This window comes from Pristiophorus japonicus, chromosome 3 (assembly GCF_044704955.1).
Source record: "Pristiophorus japonicus isolate sPriJap1 chromosome 3, sPriJap1.hap1, whole genome shotgun sequence".
Lineage (NCBI taxonomy): Eukaryota > Metazoa > Chordata > Chondrichthyes > Pristiophoridae > Pristiophorus > Pristiophorus japonicus.
Window position 1 is genome coordinate 213,327,052 of NC_091979.1, and position 13,499 is coordinate 213,340,550.

Sequence of the window (13,499 nt, forward strand, 5' to 3'; positions counted from 1 at the left end):
GAAGCTGCGTACCTACACCAGGGAACTAATACCTGTTCTTGGCAGAGCGATGGTGCAGGTATCCCATGGGGACGAGACGCACGGTTTACCTTTGTGGGTCGTTGCAGGCGATGGGCCGACACTCCGCGGCCGGAGGTGGATGGGGACGGTCCGTGGGAGCTGGGAAGACTTCATCACTCCTCAGGCTGCTGCTCCCCGGGGTGCTGCCGTGCCCCGGATCCCAGTGAGCAGCACCGACCGAGCTGGAGCTGCAGCCTCAATCCACCCACAGGCAAGCCCCAGCCCCGGACCTCACACAGAGATCTTGCAGCCTTAGCCCCCACAGGCAAGCCCCAGGCCCGGACCTCAAGCCACAGAGATCCTACAGCCTCAGCCCCCACAGGCAAGCAGCCCTGCAGAGAGGGGCCTAGTGGGGGGGGGGCGGGTGGTGGTGGAGGTGAGCCGGCGGGGTGCGAGGGATCCAGGATAGCCGGCGGATCGGAAGAGCCCCGCCGAGGAGCTGTTAGCATCGGGCGGCGGCAGCAGCTGGAGGTCGGCGGCCACAGCGGCCGCATGGGAGGCGGCAAGTGCGGCCGCTGGAGAAGCGACAACGGCCGCAGGAGGCGGCAAGTCAGGTGGCCGCGGAGGGAAGCAGAGGCTGCGACGGCGGAGCGCATCCTGAGCGGCGGAGAGCAAGATGGCGGCGGCATTGTGTTCAGAACAGCAGAGCATCAAAGATGGCAGCGCCCAAGGAGAAGCCTCATGGAATCCTCCTGCATCAAAGATGGCGCCTTAAACAGGAAATGCACCCAGGAATCTTAAAAGGGCCTTACCATGAGGTGGTCCCCACAAAGGACTTCTGTATGGCAGAGCGAGTCTAAAATGAGCTATGTTAATGTGAGATGGCGAATTTATAACAAGAATTAATTTTTTTATGCTGAATGGCCACTGTATTTGTGTAAAATAATGGATATGAAGTACAATTAATGATAAGGGCTAACAAGGAAATCAGGAATCCATTACCAGTCAATGTTTCAGTTATGTACCAGATAGCATGTACCATACTAACGCACTGTCTATGCCTACCTGCCTTCCGTTGGACAAGTGTGATGTTATGTATTGATGTGTGTATTGTCGTCCTGCGTCCTGGTTGGGGGGGGGGGGGGGAAGTGTGATGTTATGTATTGATGTGTATATCGTCCTGGTACCTTAAATGTAATGTAAGCACAATGCCACACCACAGAGGGCGCTGTGGTGGGAAACCTGCAACAGGCACTATAAAAGGCTGACCACCACACCTGAGAGGCACTCTGGAGATGAACAATAAAGGATGAAGGTCACGGCAGTTAGACTTACACCAGAACATGTGGAGTCAGTGATTTATGTGCTAGATACACCACAGTTTTTCTCTCCACAAATGTTGCTTGACCTGCTGAGTGTTTTCAGCATTTTCTGTTTTGACTTTAAAGCAGAGATTCCCAAGCTTTACTTATTGTGAACTCCCTTCCAGATCTACCAACTGCTTGCCTACCTCTACCAGCAGACAGGTTTAATATTTTAACCCTTTAATGCCCAAGCACTGTAGAAAATGTACAAATTATAATACACATATACAAGAGCCATCAAACCTCCGCGTGGAGCATGAGGTTGATGCACTAACTTCCCATCTCATTACATTGAGCGGAAAGTATTCTGGAATTCAGAGGTCAAACTTTTAATAAAGTTTACCATCTTCACAGCATTGTCCAGCACCAGCATCAAGCTGGTAGGGATGCTTTTGGCATTGAGTGCTTTCCTATGTATACTGCAATGCACACATATTGCAGTGGGAGCGACTGTCCTGTTACACATCAGTACTCCACTATATCTATCAGTCATTTACTTTGCTCCATCGGTGCAGATGTCAATACATTGTGACCAGATGATATAGTTATAGTGCGACGTATACAACCGAGAAAAAACCCTACTTAGTTCTACGCTCGGTTAGACTGGACAGTTGCTAGAGGTGAGGGCTCTGTAAGTCATCGTCTCTGTGTATGTGTTCCCATTGGTACATCTTGTAGTAAATTAACTATGTAACAAATTTCTACAACATTTTTAAAGCTTTGTCTGAGTCTTTAAAGTACTTCATTGGCTATGAAGTGCTTTGGGGTGTCCTGAGGTTGTGAAAGATGCTGTATAGATAAAAGTTCTTTCTTTCTATCCGCGGCATAACAAAGATTTTTCAGAATTCTTGGACAAGACATAAATATCAGCAACTAGTGATGTTCGAATAATAGTTTATTAAATTCATAGTGTGATATACTTAATGACAGGCGATGGTTTGACGAGTTGCTCATAGCCAAATTTTTATCCTTTTTCTTGCTTAATGTTTGATAAAATTAATGTCTACATATGGGGGGAGACTTTCACCTTCATTTTGGCGGTTTTCTCAGCGGTACAGCTGTTTTTCTGAAAAACCGCCCGGCGAAAGTTTCCCCCTCTCACTTTTTAAATGGAACCGCCCACATCTTGAAACGACCGCCGGGAGCAAACCACTGACGTGCACCGCCGAGAAAATCGCCAGGGTGTAAGTTTGGCCTCAACGGAAGCCCGTCCAGATCGCCGAGGGAACCGTCCTGTGAAAGCAGCTGAAAGAGGGCAGTAGGTGAGTACTCTGCAAAGAAAGGTAATTAAAGGTTCTTTATTTTTTTAATTGTAAAATGACAATTAACTGTAGAACTATCTTGGGAATGTTTTTTAACTTTAAATTTTTTTTTGTGAAATTTTAAATAAAGTTTCCCTGGGCCAAACGCAGCCTTGAAGTAAATTTTTAAAAAACTTTTAAGAACCACCCGTTTCACCTAGTTTCTTCTTTAACCGCCGAGAATATTGGTGCAAGATCCATTTTCTCGCCGGGCGATATTTTTTACCTTCATTATGGAACTTCTCACCAGTGTTAGTTGCAAAATGTTAGCGGTTTTTCTGGGAGGCATTCAGGTGTTGAGGGGCTTTATGGAAAATCTAGCCCATGGTCTTTAACAAGATCACATCATGGGTTTTAACAAGATGTCATCATCCTGACTGTCTTTGCGGTTTCAATTTAAACAAACCTCAGCATTTCATGTACAGTTTACTACAGGTCATTCAGAATCTTAGAAGTTGGTTATAGATGGGAAGTTTACTATCCTATGCTCACACTTATTACTAAAAACATCTAAATACAAGCCTTTCGCACATAACTAAAACCATCTATTTCCACCTTCGTAACACTGCCCGTCTCCGTCCCTGCCTCAGCTCATCTGCTGCTAAAACCATCGTTCATGCCTTTGTTACTTCTAGACTTGACTACTCCAACTCACTCCTGGCTGGCCCCCCAGACTCTACCCTTCGTAAACTTGAGATCATCCAAAACTTGGCAGGTTATGTCTGAACTCGCACCAAGTTACGTTCACCCCTCATCCCTGTGCTCACTGACTTACATTGGCTCCAGGTTAAGCAATGCCTCAATTTCAAAATTCTCATTCTTGTTTACAAATTCCTCCATGGCCTCACCCCTCCCCATCTCAGTAATTTCCTTCAGGGTCACAACCCCCCGAGATATCTGTGCTCCTCAAATTCTGCCCTCTTGAGCATCCCTGATTATAACTGCTCAACCATCGGTGGCTGTGCCTTCAGCTGCATGAGCCCTAAATTCTGGAATTCCCTCCCTAAACCTCTCCGCCTCTCTACCTCTCTTTCCTCCTTTAAGAGTCTCCTTTAAAAGCTACCTCATCTACCGTAATTTCTTCTTGTATGGCTCAGTGTCAAATTATTTTTTTTTGTCTTATAATAGTCCTGTGAAGCGGAAAGGGACGTTTGACTACGTTAAAGACGCAATATAAATACAAATTGTTGTTGTTTCTCCTTTTATAATGGAAATACAAAAGTAACGAGATATGTATGGCTTTAAAATGGGGTTGAATGATATCTATATGACCTGGTCCAATGATCCCTGTCCAACTAAACCTCCTTTACCTGAAGACTCATTGCACCTCCGCCAAGATCTCCTGCCGCACCTCCGCACCAAACATTCGCCGAACCTCCGCCACGATCACCCACCAAATCTCAGCCACGATCCCTCATTGCTCCTCTGCCCCGATCACTTGTCGCAAGTCCGCCATGACGTTCCCACTCCTCTGCTGTACCAGGGCCTCGCTGATGTTCCTGCCCACACTCCAAAAGGCGACCTGGATCCTGATGACGTCACCCAGTCGGCCACCTCGAAGCCGTCGCACATTTTTGTCAGCTCGCTCTGGAAGCTGCAGTGGCCTGTTCCAGCTCTCTTTGAAGCCCCGACCTGCGGAGATGTTCTCACACAGGTCGGGGTGGCCCACGATGTCCTAGGGTCCCGGCACTCCAGGTCTTTTTAAAGCCCCAACCTGTGGAGATGTTCTCTCGCAGGTCGGGGTGGCCCACGATGGTGAAGGAGCGGTGAGGGATCGTGGCGGAGGTGCGGTGAACGTTTGTGGCGGAGGAGCGGCAAGAGATCGTGGTGGATGTATGGAGAATGAGGCCCAGAAGAGCTAAGGGGCTAGGGGCAGCACGGGCCTGCCCACACTGCGATATGTGTGCGCACTAGGTCCTCGCAGCAGAACAGGGTCTCCAGTCGTACTGGTTAACCCTTGCCACTGGATAAAGGCCTAGCTCTGTCAAGCTCGTGTGGTGGCTGATGTGCAACGGCCACCACACAAAAAAAAGTCCACGCACAGGCATCTTCCACCCCCTTAATTGGAGTTTAGGACAGGAACATCGGGTCCTTCATCGAAACATCTGTGAACTCTTGTGCAAGCAAGTCATCCTCGTTCGAGGGACCGACTGTGATGATGACTTGAAGACTCTATATATATATATGCAATGGCAAGGGAGATTTACTGGGCATAATAAAGGCCGTTCAGCTTTCGACCCCTCCCCCTTTACATGTCAATCTCGTAGATGCCGCGTATTCGATCGGATATTTGTTTTCTTCATCTGCCGCTAGAGTGTGCAGTTTACCTCAGGAAGAACCGTTCCTGTTTACGTCCTGCCGCCAGGCCTTGAATGGAAGGCTGTGGACGTCTCCCGGGGCGACGGAGTAGGCGTGGAGGGCACGTGCCGTGAAAAGAGAGGCGGGGCAATACCCCTCCCGAGGCTGCAATTCCATCCAATCAGCAGCGGCCAAGTAAATTCAGGCCTGCTGATTCGGCCAATGCTGGGGGTGGGGCCTGTGCGTTTGTCGAGCTTGAGAGGTGGCGCCTGCATGACGCAAGGGAGAGAGCGAGCAGGCAGGGCGCCGTGGCTGAGGGAAAGAGAAAGAAACGGAGGAGAGAAAAGAAAGAGGCAAGGGGAGAGAGTGTGGAGAAAACAAATCCAAGCCGAGACCTTTTCACTTCATAAAACCGCCGGATTGGGTTCAAAACCCCAACAAAGCTGCCGAGTGTGTGTTTTTCCCCCGCCTTTCGGAAGATGTCTCAGCGGGTACGTCGGAACGGGTCACCGACCAGCGCAATGAACGGCGGTAGTGGTGGTGGTGGCGGAGGTGGTAATAATAATAGCACGAGTGGTGGAGGTGGTGTTGGCCGGCCGCAGCCAATGAGGGCCACCGTACCGTTCCAGTTGAAGCAGGGCAGCCCGACGAGGTGTGTTGGCGGATCGGGGCGGCAGCAGCAACAGGCGGCCTCCTCGCGGAGCAGCCCCCCCAGGACGCAGCAGCAACAGACCACAACGGCCTCCTCGCGGAGTAGCCCCACCAGGACACAACAACAACAACAACAGCAGCAGCTGCACCAGGCTTCCGCCGCTACCACCACCACCTCTCCTTGCTCCTCGCCCATCCCTCTGTGGGCCCCAGGGGCAGATTCTTCACGGGTCAGGCACAGAAAATCTCCAGAATACAAAGGCTCCCCAGAAAGAAAGAGCCCCAACTCTCCCATCTGTAAAGGTACAGTGAGTGACTCCTCCACCTGGTCCGAACGCAATTCATGTCCGGTGGCGTGGGGGTGGAGAGAGAAGGGGGTTGCTGTTTCAATCAGTTTTATGTAATTTTCGAAGAAATCTAATAATTTTTAGAACTAAGTATGTAGTTCACTCTGGACAAACACGTATTTAATACAAACGTACAAATTGTGTTTAAATTGCTTTCAATTCATTACATTTACATCCACCCCATTTTCTCCCGACTTATGAGGACATTGCTCTTTGGTATATGGTTACACATGCCGTTGTTCATGCGAGCCCAGACAAGGAGCATCAGCACGCTATTTGTCTGGAGGGTACCACAACCAAGCATGTCCCTGTTCTCCCGTGAACGTCCACACACGCACACTTCTCAGCAGGCGACTCCAGCCATCTTTCTCTTCCCATAGTCTTGGGTGCTGAGACTAAATGTGACACTGAAACTGCTGCCCTGGGTGAGATCAGCTCATAAAACGCAGACTGCAGTTCATTGCTTTGTACAGCATTTTTTTTCCAGGCGCAACCCTCAGCGGGGGTGGGGAAGAGGAATGTAACTCAGGATAAGTACTGTACTGTGAATGTTAAGTACACACCTCGAGATGTGTACGATTCTCTTTCACCTTTCTGCCTTGCTCTCCTACACTACCACCCCCCACTCCTTGCAAGAAGACTTCAAAAAATAGATAAATGGAAATCACAATTTAAGGGATAACCATTAGTTCTGTCTTACCCTGCCCTCTGGTATCAATCAGCAAGGCGTTTCCTTTGAAAGAATGTGTACGCCCTACTAATTTTTTTCCCCGTGAGAAATCGAATAAGCCAAAGCTAATGGTTGAAGTAGAGCTATTCAGGGGAATCCCTTTACTGATGCCGCCACAGGGCACTGGTTTCACTGAGTGCCAACAAAGCTCCAGGAGGATATTTTCAATTGTGATTCATACGTGATTTTTAGACTTGGAAGGAGGGGTAAATACGTGGGATAGATATAATACCAAGTCCATGTCACCGTTTCCTTTTAAACACAAAATCCTGATCCACGTATACAATGGTTCCTGCTTTTCTGGATTTAAATGCTCAGCAGTATGTGAATTTAGCCAGTCTAGTGGTAACTTTTTTTCAACCTAAATACAGAAGCACATAGTAGGTTAGTGTATTGCTTGCTTGCCTTAAGTGCTTGATTTTGCATACAGTTAGGGTTCTCTACTGGATTTCAAGGTCCTATATGAAATCATTGAGTATTCACAAACTAGGGTTTGGGAACTGGGGGGTGGGGTGAAATACCAGTACATGAGGTTGGGGTGAGCTGTCTTTTCATTCATTCATATGAGTTGTGTGTGTCGCTGGCAAGGCTGGCATTTATTGCCCATTCCTAATTGCCTTACTGCTGGTCTCCAGTTCGTCTTGGGTAATCCTTGCCACTGGACCAAGCCCGAGCTCTGTGGTGGCTCGTATGCAATGGCCACCCCACTTTTTAAAAAAAATGCACGCACAGGCATCTTCCGCCCTTCAGGATGTAGTTCGGGTCCTTCATTGAAACACTTGTGAACTCGTCCTTTTTTTGGCGTGGAAGCAAGTTATCCTTGCTTTGAGGGACCACCTATGATGACTGCCACCTTGAACCGCTGCAGTGTGTTGTGAAAGTGCTCCCACAGTGGTGTTAGGGAGGAATTTCCAGGATTTTGACCCAGTGGCAATGAAGGAATTATATATTTCCAAGTCAGGATGATGTGTGACCTGGAAGGGGGAACTACCTTACCATTGACTGGGAGTTGGTAACTTTGTTTACCAGTGATACTGACTATGCAAGACATTTGCATCAGGAGTTTTCCCATTGGAATATAAGTAATGGCATCAGGGAGTGCTTGATGCAAGCCAACTGTCTGATTATTTTTGCATCCTACATATTTTTTGTGTGCTACTTTTTATATGGGATTATATGACACACAAACAGGCTATTCGGTGCAACTAGTCCATGCCGGCATCTATGCGCCACTCGAGCCTCCTCCCGTCTTTTCTCATTTTATTCAGTTCACTTTTCAGAGTGAATGATTGAGCTGTAGTTAGTTATTGGCATGAAATGTTAATCTCCATATCCTCCATGTGAGAGAGGGCAGAAAACGCTAGTGGGAGTTGTGTACAGACCACCAAACAGTAGTTTGATGCTGTCCCCAACCTCACTACAAGAAATAAGGGATGTGTGCAATAAAGGTACAGCAGTTATCATGGGTGACTTTAATCTACATATTGATTGGGCTAACCAAACTGGTAGCAATGTGGTGGAGGAGGTTTTCCTGCAGTGTATTAGGGATGGTTTTCTAGACCAATATGTCGAGGAACCAACTAGAGAGCTGGCCATCTTAGACTGGGTGATGTGCAATGAGAAGGGACTAATTAGCAATCTTGTTGTGCGAGGCCCCTTGGGGAAGAGTGACCATAATATGGTAGAATTCTTTAGATGGAGAGTTAATTCGGAAACTAGGGTCCTGAACTTAAGGAAAGGTAACTTCGATGGTATGAGGTGTGAATTGGCTAGAATAGACTGGCAAAGGACACTTAAAGGGTTGACGATGGATAAGCAATGGCAAACATTTAAAGATCACATGGATGAACTTTAGCAATTGTACATCCCTGTCTGGAGTAAAAATAAAATGGAGAAGGTGGTTCAACCGTGGCTAACAAGGGAAATTAAGGATAGTGTTAAAACCAAGGAAGAGACATATAAATTGACTAGAAAAAGCAACAAACCTGAGCACTGGGAGAAATTTAGAATTCAACAAAGGACTAAGGGTTTAATTAAGAGGGGGAAAATGGAGTACGAGTGGAAGCTTGCAGGGAACATAACTGACTGCAAAAGCTTTGATAAATATGTGAAGAGGAAAAAATTAGTGAAGACAAACATAGGTCCCTTGCAGTCGGATTCAGGTGAATTTATAATGGGGAACAAAGAAATGGCAGACCAATTGAACAAATACTTCGGTTCTGCCTTCACGAAGAAAGACACAAATAACCTTCCGAATGTACGAGGGGACAGTGGGTGTAGTGAGAAGGAGGAACTGAAAGATATCCTTATTAGGCGGGAAATTGTGTTTGGGAAATTGATGGGATTGAAGGCCGATTAAATCCCTGGGGCCTGATGGTCTGCATCCCAGAGTTCTTAAGGAAATGGCCCTAGAAATAGTGGATGCATTGGTGATCATTTTCCAACAGTCTTATCGACTCTGGAGGGTAGCTAATGTAACACCACTTTTTAAAAAAAAAGGAGGGAGAGAGAAAATGGGTAATTATAGACTGGTTAGCCTGACATCAGTAGTGGGGAAAATGTTGGAATCAATTATTAAAGATGCAATAGCAGCGCATTTGGAAAACAGTGACAGGATCGGTCCAAGTCAGCATGGATTTATGAAAAGGAAATCATGCTTGATGAATCTTCTGGAATTTTTTGTGGATGTAACTAGCCGAGTGGACAAGGGAGAACCAGTGGATGTGGTGTATTTGGACTTTCAAAAGGCTTTTGACAAGGTCCCGCACAAGAGATTGATGTACAAAATCAAAGCACATGGTATTGGGGGTAATGTACTGACGTGGATAGAGAACTGGTTGGCAGACAGGAAGCAGAGAGTCGGGATAAACGGGTCCTTTTCAGAATGGCAGGCAGTGACTAGTAGAGTGCCGCAGGGCTCAGTGCTGGGACCCCACCTTTTTACAATATACATTCATGATTTAGATGAAGGAATTGAGTGTAATATCTCCAAGTTTGCAGATGACACTAAACTGTGGCGGCGTGAGCTGTGAGGAGGATGCCAAGAGGCTGCAGGGTGACTTGGACAGGTTAGGTGAGTGGGCAGATGCAGTATAATGGGGATAAATGTGAGATTATCCATTTTGGGGGCAAAAACAGGAAGGCAAAATATTATCTGAATGGCGGCAGATTAGGAAAAGGGGAGGTGCAACGAGACCTGGGTGTCACGGTTCATCAGTCATTGAAAGTTGGCATGCAGGTACAGCAGGCAGTGAAGAAGGCAAATGGTATGTTGGCCTCCATAGCTAGGGGATTTGAGTATAGGAGCAGGGAGGTCTTACTGCAGTTGTACAGGGCCTTAGTGGGGCCTCACCTGGAATATTGTGTTCAGTTTTGGTCTAATCTGAGGAAGGATGTTCTTGCTATTGAGGGAGTGCAGCGAAGGTTCACCAGACTGATTTCCAGGGATGGCTGGACTGACATGAGGAGAGACTGGATCAACTGGGCCTTTATTCACTGGAGTTTAGAAGGATGAGAGGGGATCTCATAGAAACGTATAGGATTTTGACAGGACTGGACAGGTTGGATGCAGGAAGAATGTTCCCGATGTTGGGGAAGTCTAGAACCAGGGGTCACAGTCTAAGGAAAAGGGGTAAGCCATTTAGGACTGATGAGGAGAAACTTCTTCACTTAGAGAGTTGTTAACCTGTGGAATTCCCTGCCGCAGAGAGTTGTTGATGCCAGTTAATTGGAAATATTCCAGAGAGAGTTAGATATGGCCCTTACGGCGAAGGGGATCAAGGAGAGAAAGCAGGAAAGGGGTACTGAGGGAATGATCAGCCTGATCTTATTGAATGGCCTACTGCACCTATTTTCTATGTTTACACGCTTCTATTTTCACTAAGTATTTGTATGCAAATGAGCAGGCCAATATCCCAGTGGAGCAATAATCACTGGGTTGATGTATAATGCCGTACTCTGAAAAAGATCCATATTAGTCTCATTGCACATACAAGTATTTATGTAGGACCTTTTTTTATAAAGACCTTGGATGTCCTATCAAAGCACTTAAAGTGTAGCTATTTACATGGTGTCCGGGATCCTAAAGTGCTTAACAACCGGTGAAATAATTATTAAGTGCAGTTTTGCTGGTCTGTTGGAAAACCTGACCAGTAATCCTGCAAACAACAAATTGGATGAATGACAAGTTTTTTTGTGTGGTGCCGTTTGAGGGACAAATGCTCGCCGTGACATTAGAATTACTAGCTCTTAAAATACTGACATGGAGTCTTTTACACAACCTAGTTATGGAATGGGGATAAGATGCATGCTTGGGGCACAGCCAAAATGAGGATAGTAGCTTTCCAAGTCCCTTGGTTAATATTTTCCTATCAAGCAGAAATGCTTGTGCCCTTCCTGCCACCTTGTTTTGTGGTGCTACCACCGTACTAAATGGGATAGATTCAGAACTGATCTAGCAGCTCAAAAACTGGGCATCCATCAGTCGCTGTGGGCTATCAGCAGCAGCAGAATTGTATTCCACCACAATCTGTAACCTCGGCTCGGCATATCCCTCACTCTTCCTTTACCATCAAACCAACCCTGTTCAATGAGCAGTGCAGAAGATCGTGCCAGGAGCAGCACCAGGCGTACCTAAAAATGAGGTGCCAAGCTGGGGAAGCTGCAATGCAGGACTGCATGCATGCTAAACAGTGGAAGCAGCATGCTATAGACAGAGCTAAGCAATCCCACAATCAATGGATCAGATCAAAGCTCTGCAGTCCTGCCACATCCAATTGTGAATGGTGGTGGACCATTAAACAACTAACTGGAGGAGAAGGCTCCATGAATATCCACATCCTCGATGGCGGAGACCAGCATGCGAGTATAAAAGACAGGCTAAAACCATTGCAACTACCTTCAGCCAGAAGTGCTGAGTGGATGATCCATTTTGGCCTCCTCCTGAGGTTCCCACTATCACACAAGTCAAGTTTTCAGCCAATTCGATTCACTCCAGGTGATATCAAAAAATGGCTGAGCGCACTGGATACAGCAAAGGCTTTGGGTCCTAACTTGTGCTCCAGAACTAACTGCGCCTCAAGCCAAGCTGTTCCAGCTCAGCTGCAACACTGGCGCCTACTGACTGTGGGAATACTGCCCAGGCATGTCCTGTCCACAAAAAGCAGGACAAATTCAATCTGGCCAATTACTGCCCCATCAGTCTACTATCAATGATCAGCGAAGTGACGGAAGGTGTCGTCGACAGTGCTATCAAGCGGCACTTGCCAATCACCTGCTCACTGATGCTCAGTTTGGGTTCTGCCAGGGCCACTCTGTTCCAGAGCTCATTACAGCCTTGGTCCAAACATAGACAAAAGAGCTGAATTCTAGAGGTGAGGTGAGAGTGACTGACTGCCCTTGACATTAAGGCAGCACTTGAGAGTGTGGCATCAAGAAGCGCTTATAAAATTAAAGACAATTGGAATTGGGGAAAATTCTCTTGGCTGGAGTCAAACCGAGCACAAAGGATGGTGGTTGTTGGTCAATCATCTAGGACATAGTTGCAGGAGTTCCTCAGGGCATGTCCTCGGCCCAGCTAGATCTACAGCTGCTTCATCAATGACTTTCCCTCCATCATAAGGTCAGAAGTTGGAATGTTCACTGATGATTGCAGTCTTCAGTTCCATTCGCAACTCTGCAGATAATGAACAGTCCATGCCCGCATACAGCAAGACCTGGATGACATTTAGGCTTGGGCTGATAAGTGGCAAATAACATTTGCGGCACACAACTGCCAGGTAATGACTAACTCGAACAAGAGTCTAACCACTGCCCTATGAGATTCAACGCCATTCCTATTGCCAAATCCCCCACCATCGACATCCTTGGTGGGGGGTTGGGGCGGGGGGGGGGGCGAACGCCATTGACCTGGTTCAAAATCCTGAAAATCTCTGACAGTAACAGTAATAGGAGTACCTTCACCACACAGACTGCAGCATTCAAGATGATGGCTCACCACGACCTTCTCGAGGACAATTAGGGATGGGCAATAAATGACCATTTTTTTGTACCACACCGTGAAGTTTCTCTGGAATGTGTAACTGGAACCGCCCAACCCAAGTTCTCATCGACGTCGCGAATTGTAACTCGGCCCACTTTGACTTCCAGAAGCCACCAAGTGCCAGTCGAAGTCCCTTACCTCAGTTACCCCAGCGCAAGTGCATCTAATTGGGCTTTCGCATGAATGCACACTTGGTGTGGTTTTGGGGGAGTGATTGACACCCAATGGAACTATTTATTAGTCTGTGCTTTCAGCAGTGGAATAAACAGGCAAACAGTTGCATGAAGAGAGAGTGCATACTATTTCGCACACTATTTTGCCCATGAGTGACATTCACAGGCCAACTATTTTTTTTAATGAATCCTGATCTCAATAAAGTGGACTTGTGCAATAAGATTGGATGGAAACTTTGGAGCCCTGTGTTATATCAATGTCCATATTTCCTGCAACTCCATGGTTGAACACCTCCAATCAGGTTTCCACCCCTCATGCAGCACTGAAATGAGTCCTGATCAAAGCCACAAATTTCATCCTATGTGACTGGTGAACTATCCCATCTCATCTTTCTAGATCAGTGTACAGCCTTTGACACAGTTAATTACAGCATCCTTCTCCAATGCTTCTACATTGTCCAGCTGGGTGGAACTGCCCTTACCTGGTTCCATTCTTATCTGTTCAGTCATAGCCAGAGAATCTCTTGCAGTGACTTTTCGCGCACTCCCGCACTGTTACCTCATGGAGTCACCCAAGGATCTATCCCCTCCCATT

General features: G+C 47.0%; 1 protein-coding gene and 1 long non-coding RNA gene across 3 annotated transcripts in view; one reads left to right on the forward strand and one right to left on the reverse strand.

Annotated features, from left to right (window-relative positions):
- Positions 1-2,241: 2,241 nt before the first annotated feature.
- On the reverse strand, positions 2,242-5,191 carry LOC139260090 (uncharacterized). The gene is made up of 2 exons (XR_011592718.1): positions 4,993-5,191; positions 2,242-2,635 (listed from the first exon to the last, which is right to left on the reverse strand). It is a non-coding gene; the product is annotated as an uncharacterized lncRNA (long non-coding RNA).
- A 32-nt stretch (positions 5,192-5,223) lies between these two features.
- Positions 5,224-13,499, forward strand: part of fam117bb (family with sequence similarity 117 member Bb) — a 289,990-nt gene continuing 281,714 nt past the window's right edge. For both annotated transcript variants that reach the window (XM_070876236.1, XM_070876237.1), the window contains exon 1: positions 5,224-5,917. In XM_070876236.1, coding sequence (XP_070732337.1) covers positions 5,443-5,917 — 475 coding nt within the window. In that variant the 5' untranslated portion in view covers positions 5,224-5,442. The remainder of the gene's footprint in view (positions 5,918-13,499) is intronic.